This window comes from Anomaloglossus baeobatrachus, chromosome 10 (assembly GCF_048569485.1).
Source record: "Anomaloglossus baeobatrachus isolate aAnoBae1 chromosome 10, aAnoBae1.hap1, whole genome shotgun sequence".
NCBI lineage: Eukaryota > Metazoa > Chordata > Amphibia > Anura > Aromobatidae > Anomaloglossus > Anomaloglossus baeobatrachus.
This window is the reverse complement of record NC_134362.1, coordinates 143,465,000-143,487,906: the sequence shown is the minus strand read 5'-3', so window position 1 is coordinate 143,487,906 and position 22,907 is coordinate 143,465,000. Positions and strand designations below refer to the sequence as shown.

Here is a 22,907-nt window from a genome sequence, read left to right as displayed (position 1 = left end):
TTACACAACCTAACAATAATGTTTTGTCTTCCCATAGAAAACGGAAAAAAGCTGTGCTGTCCTTAAAGTCAGAGGAAGACCAAGGTGACAAAGAGGAAAAAAAAGACACTGAAGAGGACGACGTGGGGACTTTGGATGAGTTAAAGAAAGAGAAGTTGGAGGCGGCAAAAAAGAAAAGAGAAGAAGACTTGTGGTCAAGCTTTCTTTCTGATGTAGGGAAACCACCAAAAAGCCAGCCTGCTGTCCAGGATAGCCAGGTAATGCAGCAATACCAAGCGCCACAGAGTAACAACAAGAAATACAGTGGAACCTTGGTTTACAAGAACAATCCGTTCTGGGAGTGTGCTTGTAAACCAAGTTACTAGTCTAGCAAAGCAAGATTTCCCATATGAAATAATGGAAGCTCAAATAATTTGTTTCACAACTTGTGCAATATCCCCTATTGTGCCATTCCACACATGCACAAACACACACACACATATTATGCTCACCTTACCCTCCGTTCCATCGCCAACCTCACGGTTCTTGTAGTCCGCAGGTACAGTATGTGTATCGGGTAACCATCGCTACTATGCAGGAGCTTCCACTGTCAGCGTCCACGTCATACGGAGAAGCTGCTTGCCTCTGATTGGTCAGCACGCTGCCTTTGAGAAGCACTGACAGCGGAAGTTCCTCCATCATCGCGATTGTTACTGATACACATTCTGTATCTGCGGACTACAAGAACCAGGAAGCCGGCGATGGAACGGAAGGTAAGGTGAGCATAATGTGTGTGTGTGTTTGTGTGTGTTTGTGCGGACTGTAAGAGCAGGTTAGAGCACGGTGAAAATATGGAACCGGAAGTGTGTGCGGTGAGTATTTGCACGTACAGCAAAGCTTTCTTGTAAACTGAGTTACAAATTTACAGCAAGCTTTGCTCGTTAAGCGAAATTCTCGCACACCAAGTTACTCGGCAACCGAGGTTCCACTGTGCATCATTTCTATTATCTGTCAATTTTTTTAGTTTTTTTTTTTTACAAATTTCATATGGAAAGATGGAAACTTCCACTGCATTTCTATTTTTTTTTTTTTTTCTAGAAGTTCAGTAATGTGATGGACTTTTTTTAAATGAAAAGATGAAAAGATGGCTGATTGTAAAAGGCAAAGATAGATATCCTTACCGTCGCTGCAGGATATTGTGGTGCTGGAAGTTCATGAAAAAACATGTGTAATATACCGTATTTTTCGGACTATAACACACACTGGTTTTAGAGGAGGAAAATAGGAAAATAAAATTTTAAGCAAAAAATGTGGTCATGACACACTGTTATGGGGCGAGGATCTGCTGCTGACACTGTTATGGGGGTAATGTCCCCAAATTCTCTGCTAAGATACCCAATTCTGGTAATGATCCTCATGCCTTGTATATATACCCATCCTGATATATGCCCTTATCCTGCTATATACCCTCACCCATCCTGCTATATACCCCCATCCATCCTGATATATGGCCTGTATCCTGTATCACACAAAAAAAATAAACGTTTATACTCACTTTTCCTCGCTCCTCCTCCTGTCTGGCGGCAGCGCCCGCCGCTGGTGTGTGGAGCCGTCACCGGTCACTTCCCTTCAGCACCGCTCGTCCTCCTGTCTGCCGGTCAGCTGACCTGCGTGACTAGCGGCGCGCACAGCGATGACGTCATCGCTGTGCTTACTGCTCTCTACACAGATCAGGTGACCGGCAGACTGGAGGACATCGCAAAGCTGCAGTGGAACGGTGAGTATACTTATTCACTGCCCCCTGCGCTGATGATGATGCGCTGGGGGCAGTGAATACATCCGCACATGATCACTCCAGGCTGTAGTTGACCGAAGTGATCACAGCTGGCTGTTTACTTTGCACGCACTTACCGCCCATCATCCTGCCTACCTGTCAGCGCCGGCTTCAGCGCTGAGAGATGATGGGCAGAAGAATGGGCGTGCATATGTAATGAGCGGGCCCACGTGGTCACGGCAGGCGCTGCTACAGCCTGCTTGTGCCGCCAATGACCCGCTCCACCGCAGCACCCTCGTTCCCGGCCACAACCCTATATTCAAACCATAAGACGCACCCCCCACTTCCCCCAACATTTGGGGGGAAAAAGGTGCGTCTTATGGTCCGAAAAATACAGTATATAGATTTTTCGGACTATAAGACGCACCAGACCATAAGATGCACCTAGATTTTAGAGAAGCAAAGTAGGAAAATAGAATTGAAGCAGAAAATGCCATGACTCACTGTTATGGGGCGATCTGACACTGTTATGGGGGTAATGTCCCCCAATTCTGTACTATTCTTCCCTATCCTAGGCCACTTTCAGGTATGTGTCCTCCATTTTGGTATATATATTCCCCATGTGATCCTTGTATATAGGGGTCCATCCTGTTATTTATGTCCCCATCCTGGTATATATGTCCTCATCCTGGGACCATTCTGGTATATGATCCCTCATCCTGGTATATATGTCCTCCATTGTGGGCCTATCCTGGTGTATATGCCTCCCATCTCGCTGGACAAATAAAAATTAAATTAAAAATATTTTAGCATACATACACATACTGCACTTTTTATACATATATATATTAGGTACAAAAAAAAAAAAAAAATATATATATATATATATATATATTATATGTCATTTTGGTTTCCTATCAATATTATGTCATTTATTTATCTTTCTTCGCTTTGTTGCAATTTAGAAGGAAGACGAAAAAACGAATCGTATCAAAGAGTCCAAGAAATCTTCGGTAGAGAATTCGGAGGCAAAGGAGGACTCCAAAAAGCTCACCATTACCAAAGTGTTTGACTTCGCTGGGGAAGAAGTCAGGTAAGAGCGCCTGTGGTTTAGTATAATGTGACACCCAGTAATGAATCAGTAAGGGTTTCATCTCCAAGGAGTCCGCAACACTTCACTAGTCACCAGGGGACCGCTAACACCATGTGTCAATCTATATATTTACAGGAGGAGTGAGAAAGGTATTCTACATAAAGTCAGGATATAAGGAGGGGAAATATGTGGGAATGACATTTTTCCTGGCAGATGATTGCAGTCTATTCAGCTATCATCTGCCTTTAACAGATGCAGTCTCAATTATTAACCTGTTAAACACCACTGTCTATCTGTGACAACAGCATCTACAGCGCACTGGCACTGGGCGCGTTATTCTGTACACCCATTGGCACTCCCTGGAAACAATCATGAATCTCAATGATGGTTGGGGGGTCTGCTGTCATGGCGGTACTCTTCTGAGCGCTAGCAGTACTTGGTATTGCATATAGTATAAGCAATCGAATTATCACAGGTTCAAGTCTCCAAAGAGGCCTACAAAATATAGTGAAAAGTAGGAAAAAAATTATTTTAAAAGTATGAAAGTTTTTTTAAAAATCTTAACCTTCCATTCACCCAGTTTCTCCCGTTAAAAAGAAAAAAATACACATCTTTACTATCACTACTGCCATAAAAGTGAGATTTATCAAAATTTAAACTGCTCAAGGGGCTGCTGATAAGTCTTTCGCTTTGTGATCTTTTTTTGTTTCTATGGTAACTAATGTTATATCACATGAAAGCCTTTTGTATCTCATATATGTTTTCAAAATGTTGTGTTTGTTGCTTATGGCAAGGTTATTTATGGTGATATGTCGCAGACATTGGGGGATCAATGTTCTTCATAGTCCACAGTTAAGAACTGGGTTGCCAAATTTAAAATAGGCCACTTCAGCACCAATGATGAGGAACGTCCTGGACGACCGAGAGTGGTTGTTGTTCCGGAGATTGTCGATGCTGCGCACAACCTCATACTGGAGAATCAATGAATTTCAGCTAAAGCAATAGCAGACATCATGGGGATTTCCCGTGAACGTGTTTGTCATTATCCATGAACATTTGGACTTGAGGAAGCTATCTGCAAAGTGGGTCCCCAAATGTTTGACAACAGATCAGAGAAGCATGCGAGTAAAAACGTCCCGCTCTATTTGTCAGCGTTTCCAGACTGATAAGAACTTCCTGGATGGACTGGTCACTATGGATGAGACCTGGATTTACTTGTATGACCCTGAAATAAGGAACAGTCAAAAGAGTGGAGGCTCAGTGGTTCTCCTCATCAAAAGAAGTTCAGGATGCAAAAATCAGCCACTAAAAGGTGATGGCGATCAAGAAATAACGTCTGGAACTCCATTCTGAGTCTGAACTGGATGCAAAGACCTAAAAAATCTACACTATATGGAGAGAAGGTATGCACATCAGTGACTATGTAAGGGGAATATATGAAAAGCAGAAACTGCTGTGTGAATACTGACATGAAAAATCCAATAGCTATATGTAAGAGTGAAAATGTGAAAAATGGAATCTGCATTACTGCCATGAACATATGAATAAAGAGAAATTTAGCTATTGAATTGATCAATGCAACAGAGCCCCAACACTATGCCAAAGTATTTCTCTACGTTGGGGTCCCTAGCTTGTGTGTGTCCTCTCATTCAGTTAAAAAAAACTTACCGTGTCTTTGCACCCAGTTCAGACTCAGAATGGAGTTCCAGATGTTATTTCTTGATTGATTTGTAGTTTTTCGTTTTGTGAACCCGGCCCCACCCAATAGCCAGTCCTCATTATACGCATATATAGCCTGGGTCTCAGCTTCACATTCACGGTAAGTTTTGTTTTTTTTTTTTTTTTTTTTTTTTAACTGCATGAGAGGACACACACAAGCTAGGGACCCCAACGTAGAGAAATACTTTGGCGTAGTGTTGGGGCTCTGTTGCATTGATCAATTCAATAGCTACATTTCTCTTTATTCATATGTTCATGGCAGTAATACAGATTCCATTTTTCATATTTTCATTCTTACATATAGCTATTGGATTTTTCATGTCAGTATTCACACAGCAGTTTCTGCTTTTTATATATTCCCCTTACATAGTCACTGGTGTGCATACCTTCTCTCCATATACTAAGGTGATGGCGTCTGTGTTCTGGGATAAGGAGGGCGTGCTGCTAGTGGACTACCTTCAAAAGGATTCCACCATCAATGCAAGGTATTACATTGAACTTTTGGACAATTTGAAGGCAGTGAAGGCCAAAAGTCGCAGTAAGCTGTCCAAAGGAATCTTGTTCCTGCAAGACAACGCCTCCGCTCACACTGCACAAGCGACCACGGCAAAACTGGCAGAGCTGGGCTTCCAGTTGGTTGACCACCCACCTTATTCACCAGACCTAGCTCCCTCCGACTATCATCTGTTTCCAAACCTGAAGAAACGCCTCAAGGGTACAAAATTTCACACAATTTCTGATGCCATGGCTGCTACGGAGGCACAACCAAAATCCTTCTTTTTGCTAGGCTTACAGAACTTGGAATACCAATGTAAGAAGTGCGCTGTCATCAGTGGAGAGAGGAATAAATATAGTTTCTTCATCCTATCTTGTTTCTTTCTGGGTAAAGCCAAAGACTTATCAGCAGCCTTTTGTATTAACCTGATCAGTAAACACCATAATAAAAAATTAAAATCTAAACACTAGAGTTGTGTTCTCTTGGCTGCCTCAACAATGCAAAAAAAAAAAAAAAAAAATGTTATATACCAAAAAATAGTATTAATAAAAACATTGTGTCAGGGTACAAAATATAAGCCCTCACATTGCTCCATCTCCCGAACATTTCACACCTTACAGGTCTCAGAAAATGGCAATATTAAAAATTTTTTTCTTTTATATATTTGAAAAAAACAACAACTTTTTTCACTACTTACCAAACATGCATGGTTTTATTTTTTATCTCCATAATCGAACTGACCTGGAGAATCTTATTGCTTGAGAATTTTTACTGTTTCTTCACGACATCTGCTGTATATTTATGTCCTAGATCATGTTCCTTGCTTTGGCGCGGGCTCTCACGCCGAACCCGCATCTTACCCTGCACATGACAGCTGATCTGATCAGCCATCATGTGCTCTAACAGCCATGTGGTGGATCGGAGATCACGCGTACTTGACCAGTTAAAGCCTGCTGGATTTAACACGTGTGAGCGGGGAGTGCATTATTCCCTGCTCCCATCAGCGGCCCTGTGATGTGATCGCAAGGCGCTGATGGGTTGTAATGACATCTGGGGGTCAGCTGAAGACCCCCGTCACGATGATGTACCATATTTTTTGGACTATAAGACGCACTTTTTTTCCCCCAAATGTTGGGGGAAAGTGGGGGGTGCGTCTTATAGCCTGAATGTAGGGCTGCGGGGGATGAGGGTGGAGTGGGTCATCTGCGGCACAAGCAGGCTGTAGCAGCGCCTGCCGTGACCACATGGACCCGCTTATTTAATATACACGCCCATTATCCCGCCCAGCATCTCTCAGCGCTGAAGCCGGCGCTAACAGGTGGGCGGGGTGATGGGCGAGGGATAAACAGCCGGCCCGCATGATCACCCCTGGCAACTATAGCCTGGAGTGATAATGTGCAGCTGTATTCACTGCCCCCCACGCATCATCATCAGCACGGGGGGCAGTGAATCAGTATATTCATCTGTCACCGTTCCCCTGCGGCATCGCGATTTCCTGTCTGTGCCAGCGGCAGCTGTGTGGAGACTAGCGGTGCACACAGGGATGACGTCATCGCTGTGCTCATGTGTCCACACGCAGCCGCGGCCGGCACAGACAGGAGGACATCGCAGTGCTGCAGGGGGACAGCTCCACTCAGCGGCGCTGCTGCCGGCTCAGACGGGAGGAGGAGCGATGCTGCAGGGAGTGAGGTAAAGTGAGTATGAACGTTTATTTTTTTTTATGTGCCACAGGATGCCGGCCGTATACCAGGATGGGGGTGTATAGCAGGATGGGGGTATATAGCAGGATGAGGGACATATACTGTATATACAAGGCAGGAGGATCATTACCAGGATGGGGTACCTTAGTAGAGAATTTGGGGACATTACTCCCATAACCGTGTCAGCCGCAGATCCTTGCCCCATAACAGTGTGTCATGACCACATTTTTTAGCTTAAAATTATATTTCTTTGTCGCTCCATTGGGAGACCCAGACAATTGGGTGTATAGGCTATGCCTCCGGAGGCCGCACAAAGTATTACACTAAAAGTGTAAAGCCCCTCCCCTTCTGCCTATACACCACCGTGCTCCCACGGGCTCCTCAGTTTTTTGCTTTGTGCGAAGGAGGCAGTCATGCACGCACAGCTCCACAGATTAGTCAGCAGCAGCTGCTGACTATGTCGGATGGAAGAAAAGTGGGCCCATATAGGGCCCCCAGCATGCTCCCTTCTCACCCCACTCTTGTCGGCGGTGTTGTTAAGGTTGAGGTATCCATTGCGGGTACGGAGGCTGGAGCCCACATGCTGTTTTCCTTCCCCATCCCCCTTAGGGCTCTGGGTGAAGTGGGATCCTATCGGTCTCCAGGCACTGAGGCCGTGCTCCATCCACAGCTCCCGTGGATTCTGCTGGATAGGAGCCGAGTATCGTTCAGGGACATGGCCCTGCTACTTGGAGGTACTCTGTGTCCCCGTAGGGACCGCGCACAGCAACACTCCAGCATTGCTGGGTGTGCTAGTGCACCGGGGACCGCGGCGCTGACCGGGTTAAATGTGCCATTACACACTGCAGCGTCGCTGAGTGTTTGTGTATGGGGACTACCGCGCTGACCGCCGCTGCCATGGTTAACACTGCGGCGCGGCTGGGACTTGTAGTGCGCCGGGGACTTCCGCGCCGGCCGCGCTTATACGGCGGCCGCGCTTATTACTCGAGTCCCCGGCTTTTGCGGCCTAGTCTCTTTTCCTCCCACCCCCAGCCCTGACAGGCAGGAGAAGGGCGGGACGCTGTACAGGACGAGCAGCAATGAGGGATGGAGCATGCTTTGCATACTCCACCCCCCTCACTGTGCACAGTGGGGCACCAGTTCCCGCACTTTCTGGGTCACGCCCACGGCTCCCTCCTCTCCTCAGGACGCCGGCAGCCATTCCTGTCAGCTCCTCGGACGCTGCAGAGGGGGACAAATTCTGGGAGACCCAGGCAGGGATTCTGGTGGCCTCACAACCGCTTTAAGCGGGTGGTAAGCAGCACCTGTGGTGCTAGCCCCATTGTGCAGAAGTGTAATTATAAATTATATGTTTATGGTATATACTTTACACTGTATGGTGCACAGTTGATTTCTGGCTATATAACCTATTGTGTTGCTCAGGGAAGACAATAGCATGGCGCCCACAAAAGGCAGGGGTGCCAAAACACAGGCTTACTATGCTGCCTGCGCCGCATGTACGACGCCGCTACCGGCAGGTTCCACTGACCCTCATTGTGTGCACTGCTCGGCCCCTGCTGCACAGCCTGAGCCTCTGCTAAGGGGGGCCCAGGGGGAACCAACTGCTGACACTGTCCAGGTGACGGGGACGGAGTTTGCAGTCTTTACGGGTAAACTCTCTGAGACTATGGCTAAGATACTAGAAGCCTTGCAGTCCAGACCGGTATCTCAGCACAGGGACACTGTTGAATCATTGTTCCCTGGCCCCCCTCAGTTGGACCAACAATGTCCCCCCGGGGTGTCTCATAGATCCCAGGCTGAGGGCTCTGACACAGACCCCAGCCCCAGACCAACTAAGCGAGCTCGCTGGGAAATTCCCTCGACATCATCATATTGTTCAGGGTCTCAGCGGGGGGAATCTTTGGTTGATGAAGCGGAGACAGCTGATCAGGATTCTGATCCTGAGGCTGCTCTCAATCTTGATACTCCTGATGGGGACGCCATAGTGAACGATCTTATTGCGTCCATAAATAAGATGTTGGATATTTCTCCCTCAGCTCCTCCAGCAGAGGAGTCAGCTTCTCAGCAGGAGAAATTCCGTTTCAGGTTTCCCAAGCGTACACCGAGTATGTTTCTGGACCACTCTGATTTCAGAGAGGCAGTCCAGAATCACCATGATTGTCCAGATAAGCGTTTTTCTAAGCGCCTTAAGGATACACGTTATCCCTTTCCCCCTGACGTGGTCAAAGGTTGGACTCGGTGTCCCAAGGTGGATCCTCCAATCTCCAGACTGGCGGCTAGATCCATACTTGCAGTGGAAGATGGGGCTTCACTCAAAGATGCCACTGACAGGCAGATGGAGCTCTGGTTGAAATCCATCTATGAAGCTATCGGCGCTTCTTTTGCCCCAGCATTCGCAGCCGTATGGGCGCTACAAGCTATCTCAGCAGGTCAAGCGCAAATTGACGCAGCCACACGCACGTCCGCGCCGCAGGTGGCGTCCATAACCTCTCAGACGTCGGCATTTGCGTCTTACGCTATTAATGCTGTCCTGGACTCTGCGAGCCGTACGGCGGTTGCATCCGCCAATTCGGTGGTACTCCGCAGGGCCTTGTGGCTACGGGAATGGAAGGCAGATTCTGCTTCCAAAAAGCGCTTAACCAGTTTGCCAATTTCTGGCGACCCGATTGTTTGGCGAGCGTTTGGATGAAATCATCAAACAATCCAAGGGAAAGGATACATCCTTACCCCAGCCCAAACCGAACATACCCCAACAGAGGAGGGGGCAGTCGAGGTTTCGGTCCTTTCGGGGCGCGGGCAGGTCCCAATTCTCCTCGTCCAAAAGGCCTCAGAAAGATCAAAGGAACTCTGATTCATGGCGGTCTAAGTCACGTCCTAAAAAGACCTCCGGAGGTGCCGCTATCAAAGCGGCTTCCTCATGACTTTCGGCCTCCTCAATCCGCATCCTCGGTCGGTGGCAGGCTCTCCCGCTTTTGCGACACCTGGCTGCCACGGGTAAAAGACCGTTGGGTGAGAGACATTCTGTCTCACGGTTACAAGATAGAGTTCACCTCTCGTCCCCCGATTCGATTCTTCAGGTCATCCCCGCCTCCCGAGCGAGCCGAGGCTCTTCTGCAGGCGCTGGGCACTCTGAAGGCAGAAGGAGTGGTGGTCCCTGTTCCTCTTCAGCAACAGGGTCACGGTTTTTACTCCAACCTGTTTGTGGTCCCAAAGAAGGACGGGTCTTTCCGTCCTGTCCTGGACCTGAAACTGCTCAACAAACACGTAAAGACCAGGCGGTTCCGGATGGAATCCCTCCGCTCCGTCATCGCCTCAATGTCCCAAGGAGATTTCCTTGCATCGATCGATATCAAAGATGCTTATCTCCACGTACCGATTGCTCCAGAGCACCAGCGCTTCTTGCGCTTCGCCATAGGAGACGAACACCTGCAGTTCGTGGCACTGCCGTTCGGCCTGGCAACAGCCCCACGGGTTTTCACCAAGGTTATGGCTACTGTAGTAGCGGTCCTCCACTCTCAGGGTCACTCGGTGATCCCTTACTTGGACGATCTGCTGATCAAGGCACCCTCTCAAGAGGCATGCCAACACAGCCTCGACGCTACTCTGGAGACTCTCCAGAGTTTCGGGTGGATCATCAATTTTCCAAAGTCAAATCTGACACCGGCCCAATCGCTGACATATCTTGGCATGGAGTTTCATACCCTCTCAGCGATAGTGAAGCTTCCGCTGATCAAGCAGCGTTCACTACAGAAAGGGGTGCAATCTCTCCTTCAAGGTCAGGCACACCCCTTGAGGCGCCTCATGCACTTCCTGGGGAAGATGGTGGCAGCAATGGAGGCAGTCCCTTTCGCGCAGTTTCACCTGCGTCCTCTTCAATGGGACATCCTACGCAAATGGGACAGGAAGCCGACGTCCCTCGACAGGAACGTCTCCCTCTCTCAGGCGACCAAAGCTTCCCTTCGGTGGTGGCTTCTTCCCACTTCATTATCGAAGGGGAAATCCTTCCTACTCCCATCCTGGGAGGTGGTCACGACGGACGCGAGTCTGTCAGGGTGGGGAGCGGTCTTTCTCCACCACAGGGCTCAGGGTACGTGGACCCAGCAAGAGTCCTCACTTCAGATCAATGTTCTGGAAATACGGGCAGTGTATCTTGCCCTGAAAGCGTTCCAGCAGTGGCTGGAAGGCAAGCAGATCCGAATTCAGTCGGACAATTCCACAGCGGTGGCATACATCAACCACCAAGGCTGCACACGCAGTCGGCAAGCCTTCCAGGAAGTCCGGCGGATTTTGATGTGGGTAGAAGCCACGGCCTCCACCATCTCTGCAGTTCACATCCCAGGCGTGGAAAACTGGGAAGCAGATTATCTCAGTCGCCAGGGCATGGACGCAGGGGAATGGTCCCTTCACCCGGACGTGTTTCAGGAGATTTGTTGCCGCTGGGGGGTGCCGGACGTCGACCTCATGGCGTCCCGGCACAACAACAAGGTACCGACGTTCATGGCACGGTCTCAAGATCCCAGAGCTATGGCGGCAGACGCCTTAGTTCAGGATTGGTCGCAGTTTCAGCTCCCTTATGTGTTTCCTCCGCTGGCACTGTTGCCCAGAGTGTTACGCAAGATCAGGGCCGACTGCCGCCGCGTCATCCTCGTCGCTCCAGACTGGCCGAGGAGGTCGTGGTACCCGGATCTGTGGCATCTCACGGTCGGCCAACCGTGGGCACTACCAGACCGACCAGACTTGCTGTCTCAAGGGCCGTTTTTCCATCTGAATTCTGCGGCCCTCAACCTGACTGTGTGGCCATTGAGTCCTGGATCCTAGCGTCTTCAGGATTATCTCAAGAGGTCATTGCCACTATGAGACAGGCTAGGAAACCAACGTCCGCCAAGATCTACCACAGGACGTGGAAAATTTTCCTGTCGTGGTGCTCTGCTCAGGGTTTTTCTCCCTGGCCTTTTGCCTTGCCCACTTTTCTGTCCTTCCTTCAATCTGGACTGGAAAAGGGTTTGTCGCTCGGCTCCCTTAAGGGACAAGTCTCAGCGCTCTCTGTGTTTTTCCAGAAGCGCCTAGCCAGACTTCCACAGGTACGCACGTTCCTGCAGGGGGTTTGTCACATCGTTCCTCCTTACAAGCGGCCGTTAGAACCCTGGGATCTGAACAGGGTGCTGATTGTTCTTCAGAAACCACCATTCGAGCCAATGAGGGATATTTCTCTCTCACGCCTTTCGCAGAAAGTGGTTTTCCTAGTAGCAGTCACTTCTCTTCGGAGAGTGTCTGAGCTAGCAGCGTTGTCGTGCAAAGCCCCTTTCCTGGTGTTTCACCAGGACAAGGTGGTTCTGCGTCCGGTTCCGGAATTTCTCCCTAAGGTGGTATCCCCCTTTCATCTCAATCAGGATATCTCCTTACCCTCTTTTTGTCCTCATCCAGTTCACCAATGTGAGAAGGATTTGCACTTGTTAGATCTGGTGAGAGCACTCAGACTCTACATTTCTCGTACGGCGCCCCTGCGCCGCTCGGATGCACTCTTTGTCCTTGTCGCTGGCCAGCGTAAAGGGTCACAGGCTTCCAAATCAACCCTGGCTCGGTGGATCAAGGAGCCAATTCTCGAAGCTTACCGTTCTGCTGGGCTTCCGGTTCCCTCAGGGCTGAAGGCCCATTCTACCAGAGCCGCGGGCGCGTCCTGGGCTTTGAGGCACCAGGCTACGGCTCAGCAGGTGTGTCAGGCGGCTACCTGGTCGAGCCTGCACACTTTCACGAAACACTATCAGGTGCATACCTATGCTTCGGTGGATGCCAGCCTAGGTAGACGAGTCCTTCAGGCGGCGGTTGCCCACCTGTAGGAAGGGGCCGTTTTACGGCTCTATTACGAGGTATTATTTTACCCACCCAGGGACTGCTTTTGGACGTCCCAATTGTCTGGGTCTCCCAATGGAGCGACAAAGAAGAAGGGAATTTTGTTTACTTACCGTAAATTCCTTTTCTTCTAGCTCCAATTGGGAGACCCAGCACCCGCCCCTGTTTTTTTGTGTACACATGTTGTTCATGTTGAATGGTTTCAGTTCTCCGATATTCCTGCGGATTGAATTTACTTTGAACCAGTTTATAATTTTTTTCCTCCTTCTTGCTTTTGCACCAAAACTGAGGAGCCCGTGGGAGCACGGGGGGTGTATAGGCAGAAGGGGAGGGGCTTTACACTTTTAGTGTAATACTTTGTGCGGCCTCCGGAGGCATAGCCTATACACCCAATTGTCTGGGTCTCCCAATTGGAGCTAGAAGAAAAGGAATTTACGGTAAGTAAACAAAATTCCCTTCTTTCCTATTTTCCTCCTCTAAAACCAGGGTGCGTCTTATAGTCCGAAAAATACGGTAGTTCCTGTGAACGCCGGCTCATCAATAGCATTCATAGGCGACCATATCATCTGCTGTGTACAGCACAAGCGATCAGACGATTGCAGCTTTAACTCCCCTATGGTGATTAGAAAAAAAAGTAAAACAAAAATATAAAAAGTCTTTAAAAATATGAACCCCCCCCCCCCCCCCATAAGTTCAAATCACCTCCTTTTTCCTCATTGAAAATAAAATTATTAAAATAAAAGGAAAAATACACATATTTGGTATCGCTGCATTCAGAAATGTCTGATCTATCAAAGTATAAAATAACTAATCTGATCAGTACACGGCGTAACGAGAAAAAATTCCAAACGCCAGAATTCTAGTTTTTGGTCTGTCGCAACATTGCAGTAGGGTGATCGAAACATCGCATCTACCCCAAAATGATATAGGTGAAAACCTCAGCTCAGGGTGTAAAAGATAAGACATCACTTTCCATTACACCATATGGTAACTTTTATGATGTCGTTTAGTAGTACAGCTGGTCCTGGTTTGGCTATGCCAATAATGTTCCTATTGATCACTAGACTCCTTATGTGGCTGATAGAACGACATCTACTGTCCTATTTTATGTGGCTGGCTTAGATAGTGTATTTGTATTGTCTGTGTTCATGGCGCCGTACTCATTGGTGACCACTAGGTGGAGCCGTTGCACCATGCTTGTTGTGTTGCCGCCCGCAGTCCTCCTGGCCGGCGCACAGTATTGGAGGCTGGTCTAGGATCTGCCTGGTAGAAGTCTTCTCATTCTGTCCTGGCAGATGCTTGGGGCCTCTTGGAACAATCACGCTCTGTATTCTGTCTGCTTTAATGTTAATTTTCACCTCCTGCATTTGGGAGTTGTCTTCAGTGGGGGCCCAGCTGTAAGGAGAGGGGGCTCAGCCCTCCTGCCAGCTGATGAAATCATTGTGAGTGTGGCTCTGGCCTAGGCACATGCTCCCTCGAGAGGCTCCTCACACTTCCCAGTGACGTGATACACTAGGAGATCAATATTTATTTCCAGGCTTTGTGTAGTCTCAGGGTTGTTCTCCTATATGGAGCGTCCCCTGGAGGTTATGCTTATGTCGTGTACCTTTTAATATTCTGTCTGATCAGTGTATACAGCTAAACCCTTTACACTTGTATTCACAAAGCTGCCCAGATATGGCTTCTGCACAACACCGGAGCAACTGAGCTATTTCAGGGAGTCATCAGTGTGGTGTATGAAGGGGGCTGGTCGACTGCATCATTCAAGGAGTTGTTGACTACTAGGACAACCCCTTGTGATTCAATAGGTTTCCCCCAGGTAAAATGAAAATCTTATACTCCCCTCCAGTCCAGGGCTCATGGTGCCGGGGCTCACATGGGGTTGTAACGTCATGTGAGCCCCGTGACCAATCAGCATCAGCTTTGGTCTCCCCGCCTTCGGACCAAGCGAGTTCATTAATATCAAGTGAGCTCAGCAGCTGGGCTCACTTACTGTTGATTGTTCATTTTGGTCCGAAGGTGGGGAGAAGGGCGCAAATACGAGAGGTGAGTATAGGCTTTAATATTTTACCTGGGGGGGGGGGACGTGTACTCAAAAGGGATTGTCCTAGTAGTGGACAACCCCTTTAATGATGCAGCTGACCAGCCCCTTCATGCACCACACTGATGACACAGCATGGCTGCTCTGGTATTGTGCAGAAGCCATTTTATGGGTTGTGAATACAAGTATATATGTAATTTGTAAGTATTCATATATCTGACACAACTGCTTTTTTATACTAGGGGTCTCATACGCAGCTGGGTGTATGGGCCGCACATAGAAAAAACTAACGGGATGGGGGGGCCGCATTAATTGCAGGACAATGTGACATTTTTATTGGTACCATAATATTTGTTTTCTCTCTACTGTTGGATCACTGTTTTTGAACATTTTTTGCTCGTTTTTTATAACAAACGTGCACTTTTGTTTAAATATATTTAATACTAGCTGTACTACCCGGCTTCGCCCGGGTTAATAACTGCTGTTAACAAAATAGAATGTATTAGCAAAAATGTATTCTGCACACACAAACCACAAAACAAATAGATATAAATGTAATTATAATGTCTGTCTCCCCCTCTGTATATATCTCTGTCTCTCTCTCTCTTTGTCTGTCTCTTTCCCTGTCTGTCTTTGTCTCTTTCTCCGTCTGTCTCAATCTCTTTCCCTGTCTATCTATCTCTGTCTCTTTCCCTGTCTATCTCCTTCCCTGTCGGTCTCTTTCCCTCTCTTTCCCTGTCTGTCTCTTTCCCTCTTTCCCTCTGTCTCTTTCCCTGTGTCTGTCTCTTACCCTGTCTGTCTCTTTCCCTTTCTTTCCCTGTCTCTTTGTCTGTCTCTTACCCTGTCTGTTTCTTTCCCTCTCTTTCCCTGTCTGTCTGTTTCCCTGTCAGTCTGCCTCTTTCCCTGTCTGTGTCTGTCTCTTTCCCTAGCTGCATTTTGACACGCCAACATTCCATATAAGGGCGTGGCTGCGCAGTCTTCTGAAGTTCTGGCTGCACTGTGGCTTCCAGCTCCATTCGCTTTAATGGAGGCAGGTTTTTTAGTGAATAAGTGTAAAGCGTGGGGGTTAAAATTTCCCTTCAAAACATAGCCTATGACGCTCTCGGGGTCCAGAAGTGTGAGTGTGCAAAATTTTGTGGCTGTAGCTGCGACGGTGCCCATCCTGTAGTAATGTGCCCATCCTTTCCTTGTCCCCTTTTACAAATCTGCCCCATCCTTGTCCTCATCCGGCAGTAATGGGGGTAATGTGCCAATCCTTGTCCCCTTTTACTAACGTTGCCATGCAGGTCCTCCTCTCATAGTAATGTCCCCTTTATTGATCCTCTTATTGTAGCAATGTCCTATCCTGGTCCCCTATTGTGCCATTCTACACACACACACACACACACACACATTATTCTCACCTGTCCTTCGTTCCCTTGGCGTCCTCTTCCCTGCTTCTTGCAGCTTGCAGGCATTAGCCCCCCTTGGCGATCATGGACACTGTCAGCTCTTCATCTAAATTTCAGATGAACATTTTGCCACCGCTGCGCAGAGTCAAGCTCTCTCTGCACTATGCCAATGGCAGTTGCCAGCCAATCAGATGCAAGCAGGGGACGTCCTATGCATTAGCTGCTTGCCTCTGGTCAGCGGCTGCCATTTGAATAGTACAGAGAGAGCTTCACTGCGCAGTGCCGGTAAAACGTTCATCTGAAATAAAGCTGTGACGGCTGTGTCCCCTGCACCGACCGCAGTTGTCATGGAGAATATGTGCCTGCGGGCCGCAATAAGCAGCATGAGGAGTTGCATGCTGGTCGCGTGTTTGAGACCTCTGGTTTATACTGTGTATTATTTTTATTTTTTTTTATATTTTTAAATATGGATTAACCCTTTAAGAAATTAATCTTTCAGCCTGTCTGTTAAGGGTAAATATTTGAAAATGAGGTGCGTACCATTTCTGCACAGCTGGCCCTATATTCATGTAGGGGAAAGTCCTACAGGCAGCTGGTAAGCTACAGGAGCAGAGTAATGGGCCATGTTCACATGAGTTCAGAGCCTCGGTATACATGTAGATTGCATATGTCACAGTACGGTGCCTGTGGGTCCACATCGGCTGCAGGCGATACATTTAGTAGTTATGCCATTTATACGCAAGATCAGAATATGCCCTTTATTACTTATAAGCTTTTTGGTTTTCAGAGCCTTAACAAAAAGCAGTAGTTTACTTCCCTCTTTGTGCTATTTTATCAGGGTAACAAAAGAAGTGGATTCTTCATCAAGGGAAGCCAAGGAATTTATCAAGCAGCAAGAGAAAGGACCACCAGAGCCGAGTCCGGCCCCCTCCAGTACTGCCACACCGGCCGGATCAGGGTGAGTTCTGCACCATTCAGACTTGCATAAAAATGGGGCCTCCAACTAGGTCCCTTTGGGAAGAGGTTGAGGTTCCTCATTAAAAAAGTCAAATTTATCATTTTATTTGCACCATTCAATCTCTGATCCAAGAAGACAGTAGCCAGGCTGGCCCAGGAGATACCCGATTATCTAGATTTGTCTTCACATTATTGTTATAATGGGGTTATAGTATAAGATTTTGCGCCATTCTCAAGCAGCTGTTTTCAGGCATGTTTGTTGAGAATGAAGTGGGCATACAGGGTAGGAGATCTCACCCGCTGTGCTGTCTGCGTCACTTAGTCCGGTTTCAGACGTCTGTGTTTAATCAGGTACAAGTCACACGCATGGTTATGGTCATACGTATGTCACACGTGTGACATCTGTGTTTGCATACGTGTGACAGGTACCTGAGAAAACACGGGTCTTTGAAATAAAAAGATTTCCCATATTCACCTATATCTAGCGCTGTGGCTTCTTTGGTTCTTCTGCCTCCTGCTTCTGACCACCGCTCATTATATTCATCGATTATTCACCGCACTCAGGAGCTGGAATCCGGAGCAGCGTGGGGACAGCGCCAGGTACAGCACCGCCGAGGACAGCATCGTGAGGACAGGTGAGTATTCACAAAGCAGTGTGTGTGTGTGCAGTGACGTCCAGGAGGTCATCGGATTTCCCAATGAACCCTAATGACACCCTGATGATACCCTTGCGACACCCGCGCTACAGCACGTGTCAGGACGGTGACTTCACGGGTTCATCAGAGTTGTTTGGGAACTCTGAGTCCCTGATGCTGTCCCTGCGATGCTCCGGCTCCCAGGTCTTCACTGCACCTAAACACACACCACACACACGCACACACCACACACACACACACACCACACACACAACACACACACACCACGCACACACACCACACACACACACACACACACACCACACACACACCACACACACACAGGCACACACCTGTCCCCACGATGCTCCGGCTCCCAGGTCTTCACTGCACTACACACACACACACACACACACACACACACACACACACACACACACACACACACACACACACACCCTGGATACTCACCTGTCCCCAGCAATGCGGTCCCCGGCACTGAAGTCCCCAGCGCTGCTCCGGCTTCCAGCTTCTCAGTGCAGTGAATATTTAGTGAGTATAATGAGGGGGGTCAGGAGCGGGAGGCAGCAGAGCCAGAGACAGCAGCGCTGGATACAGGTAAATATAGAAAATCTTTTCATTTCACAGACACGTGTTTTCTCCGGTACATGTCACACTGATGTCACATGGATCATATCAGTGTGCGATCCGTGTGACACACGTGCTGCCGGAGAAAAAACGGACATGCCTGCGTGTGTGTGTGTGTGCGTGGTCATGAGGTCGTACGGTTCATGTGAAAACACAGCCGTGTGAGTAACAGTGTAGAATAACATGGGTACTTGTGGCATCCGTGTTAAAAACGAAAGTCACATGTACCGGAAACACTGACGTCTGAAACCGGCCTTATAGTGCAGTGTATCTACTGGGATAACCATGACCTGAACGGCAGATTGTGTTGTATATATTACACAGGCAGGAGTCCGTATCTGATTCCCTGTCTGTATTCTGTTGCTCCTTTTTCTTATTCCCTCTATGCCTGCGCTCATTTCCCTTATGCACTATGGCCTGGGGAGGAATATTGGCCATCTCGGGATTGGTTCAGCCATGCTCTTCTCTCAGCCAAGAACATAATTTGCACGGTTCAGCTCCAGACATACGAGAAGCACTGGGACCAGTGCAGACGGAGGTGCCGCACACTCAGGCTTGGCTTTGGAGCCCTCAATTTTCCACACCTTTGGGACTCCTTCCCCTCTTATCTAAAGCTGGCTGTATACACTAGATATCTTTCACACAAACCTGCCAGATTCAGTGGGGCTGGCGACTATCTATGTGTGGAAGCCTCAAGCCCCACAGAAGATGTCAGGTGAGCTAGTGATCAGACATTTGGAATCAAATGCCAAACTGTTTGGTTCTCGAGGAGATAAGTAATCACCCAGGGTGTCTGTCAGTGTCCTACTCCTCTCTTTCTGCTGAGAACATATGCACACTTACCTGTAGTGAGTGTGCATATGTATGGCAGGTTGGGAGAGCTTGCTGCCATCCAAAAGAACATTTGAAGCTTGAAGTTGCAGTCTAATTAGATCATTATCTGTTAGTATTTTAGTCATTTTGTATAGTGCTGATAGATTATATTTTTAGCTGCCTGGACACTGAATATTGGCTGAATGTGCATGTGATGTGTATACAGGACTGCCAGTGATGTGAGCGTGTGTTAGCCGTGGCCCTAACTGGCTATGCGCTAAGTCATATTACAATGATTAGAAGAGTTGGTGTGAATTGATTCACCGGCCCGAAAGATCAGTGACATCTGTAATCTGCAGCCGCTGGACAGGCATCCTGAGCACCACCCTCTACCCCCGGCATACATGGCTCTGATTTTGATTAGCCGGCCTGGCATGATGGCATCATTGCAGCTGAAACACACGGTGTTGCAGCAGACCGGCTAATCAAAATTAGAGCAACGGATGCTGAGAGGTAGGAGGCGGCGCTCAGGACGCCCATCCAGCGGTCACAGATTACTGTGCATCATTTCACAGTAGCCCTAAGTATAAGGTTTTAGTCTCTTCAAGCCTGTCCATGCCATTTCTTTTTACATTCTTACAGCTTAGTGCAAACTTGACCTTTTACATGAACTCTGTAATCAAAGACCGAACAGCTGGGATGGCACGTACTGATAACCCCTTCCAGTGTATTCTGTCATCCTGTATATACTTTGGGTGGTTTCTATCTCACTAGTCCTGCCAGTTAAGCCTGTTTCAGACATCCGTGATTCTGGTACGTATGTAACAGTTTTTATACGCACCAGAATCACAGACCTACGCAGACCCATTAAAATCAATGGGTCTGCGCGCACATCAGTGATTTTTCACTGACCGTGTCTCTGTGCGGCATACACATGTATCCGTATTTCCACACAGACATGTCCTTTTTTTTTCTGGCATCACTGATGTCACACGGACCTCACTATGGTGTGATCCATGAAATACATAACAGAAAAACACGTACATTGAAAATAAAAAGCTTTTTTTTTTTTTTTAAACTCTCCTGTCTCCAGCCGCTGCTCTCTGCAGCTTCCAGCCTGGCTTATTATTCTCATGAATATGCACTGCACAGCCGACCTGGAAGCAGCAGCAGCGGTGAGAGATACAGTGGCTGGACACAGCATCCGGGAGACTTCAGCACCACAGACATTAGGAGCGGGGACAGATAAGTTCATCTCCATTTGCTATCACGAAACATGCATTGCACATGCAGAACACATGTGTGCCGTGAGGGGACATATGCGTTTTTAACATGTCGGTGAAAAATGTCTGTGTTCTTCAGTGACGTGTGAAGCAGACCTTAGCAGGACGGGCTATCACCTACTATTCTAATCCTTTCCATCCCAGGTACTCCAAACTGCTTGCTAGAACCAACTGATTAGAGGTTTGGAGCCTTCATAGTACCGGCATACAAATACTAACACTTTACTTTGGTATTTTTGGACATTTAAAGGCTTATCCAGGAACATTTTATTTTTTTTTCTATGGGCGTAAGAACTTTCAGACAGGTGATTGTTTTCTTCCTGCCTGTTTGTGCCCTTTACCGATCTCTGCCGGCAGAGTGTAATCACTCACCGCTTCTGCCGGTGATTCTCCTGCTTCATTTGACATCTTGAATAGAGCAGCTGTGCCTGTTCAGTCTGTTCTTCCTCGTAAGGCCCGCTCTTCCTCGTAAGGCCCGCTCTTCCTCGTAAGGCCCGCTCTTCCTCGTAAGGCCCGCTCTTCCTCGTAAGGCCCGCTCTTCCTCGTAAGGCCCGCTCTTCCTCGTAAGGCCCGCTCTGGCTCCTCGGGCCTGCTCTGGCTCGTCGGCTCGCTCTGGCTCGTCGGCCCCCTCTGCTGATGGGGTGTCACTGCCGATGTCCTGCTGACTGACATCCGGCTCCCCACAGGATCAATAGCTGCTGAATAGTCTCCCTCTGCTGCGGAAAACTTTGCATTTCCCTCGGCCATTATGGGAACAAACGGTTAAGTTATTTACTTGTGCTCAGTGGCAGAACTGATTAACGTGCACGATGGAAAACCACATAGTTTCCAATGACAGCACATTACAGCCTGAGGTTGACTTAATGAAGTGTTTTGCAGCCAGCATTAATCTTTAAGGATGCACAAGCCAATCATTAAACGATATAATGAATAATACATTCTCCGATGAGCTTTACACCCCGGCTTGTCCAGGACTTGTCTCTCGCCACCCCCTGTAAACTACTCGGCTGCCAGTCTTAACGCCTCGTCTTCATAATACTTTCCACTGGGCTGGTATTGTTTATGATGCTGATTGCAATGAGATCATGCTGTCAGCATAACAAAAAAAAGCAAAACCGTTCTCAATGAATGCAGAAATGCACACGTTGTGTTAGGGAAAGTGCATCTCCTCAAGAACACCCGGGACAGTGCATAAGGCAGATGAAGAAGCTATAACACGCAGGCTTCAGGCTGCACCACCCATCTGGATACAGATGTCATTGCTTTATGTATGAATGCGGCGTATATGTGCTTGTATCCGACACTTGCTTTGTTAGGCCACTGATGCCTTACTAATATATATATATATATATATATATATATATATATATATATATATATATATATATATAATATATATAATATATATATACAAATATATACAAATTTCCAAGCAATACATTTTGTGTTTATTTTCTGAAAATGAGAAATGGTCAAAATAACAAAAAAATGCATTGCTTTCAGACTCAAATACTGTAATACAAAGAAAACAAGTTCATAAGCATTTAGAAACAATAATACTAATAATGTTTTAAATCAGGAAGAGTTCAGAAATCAATATATTGTGGAATAACTATGATTTTTAATCACAGCTTTCATGCGTCTTGTCTGCTTTACACCAGTCTTTCACACTGCTTTTGGGTGACCTCATGCCACTCCTGGTACAAAAATGTAAGAAGTTATTCTTTGTTTGATGGCTTGTGACTATCCATCTTCCTCTTGATTACATTCCAGAGGTTTTCAGTGGGGTTCAGGTCTGGAGATTGGGCGGCCATGACAAGGTTTTGATGTGGTGGTCCTTCATTCACACATTGATTGACCTAGCTGTGTGGCATGGCGCATTGTCCTGCTGTAAAAAAACAGTCCTCAGAGTTAGGGAACAATTGCCTGAGCAGAAGGAAGCAACTGTTTTTCCAGGATAACCTTGTATGTGGCTTGATTCATACTTTCTTCGCAAAGTTTAATCTGCCCAATTCCAGCCTTGCTGAAGCATCCCCAGATCATCACCAATCCTCCAATAAACTTCACAGTGGGTGCAAGACACTGTGGCTTGTACGCCTCTCCAGGTCGCCATCTAACCATTAGATGACCAGGTGTTGGGCAAAGCTGAAAATTAGACTCATCGGAGAAGATTACCTTACTCTAGATTAAACTTTGCGAAGGACATATGAATCAAGCCGCAGACAAGGTTGCTCCTAAGGAGATGGGTGTCCTGGAGAATCTCCTCCGAGACCAGGATGAAGGGCATCTGTGATCTCCTGGTCCCTCTGTGCTTTTTGTGGTTCTAAAAAAAAAAGTGAAAAATAGACATTTCTTTCTTATTTTTCTTTTAAATATGTACCTGAATTCCAATAATGAAAAGCTAAAAATAAAGCCCCATGTATGATGGAGGCAAGAAAAAAAAAAGGCAATAATTATTTGCATATCTAAAGAAGAAACATTTTCTATAGGTCTTAAAAGCAAATGTGCGATAAAACCCGAAAATGTGG

The 22,907-nt window shown here is 47.4% G+C and overlaps 1 protein-coding gene across 1 annotated transcript in view; it reads left to right on the top strand.

Annotated features, from left to right (window-relative positions):
• Nucleotides 1-22,907, top strand: part of CFDP1 (craniofacial development protein 1) — an 83,899-nt gene that overhangs the window by 5,813 nt on the left and 55,179 nt on the right. The window contains exons 4-6 of the mRNA XM_075325424.1: nt 38-257; nt 2,719-2,846; nt 16,882-17,001. Of these exons, the coding sequence (XP_075181539.1) occupies nt 38-257; nt 2,719-2,846; nt 16,882-17,001 (468 nt within the window). The remainder of the gene's footprint in view (nt 1-37; nt 258-2,718; nt 2,847-16,881; nt 17,002-22,907) is intronic.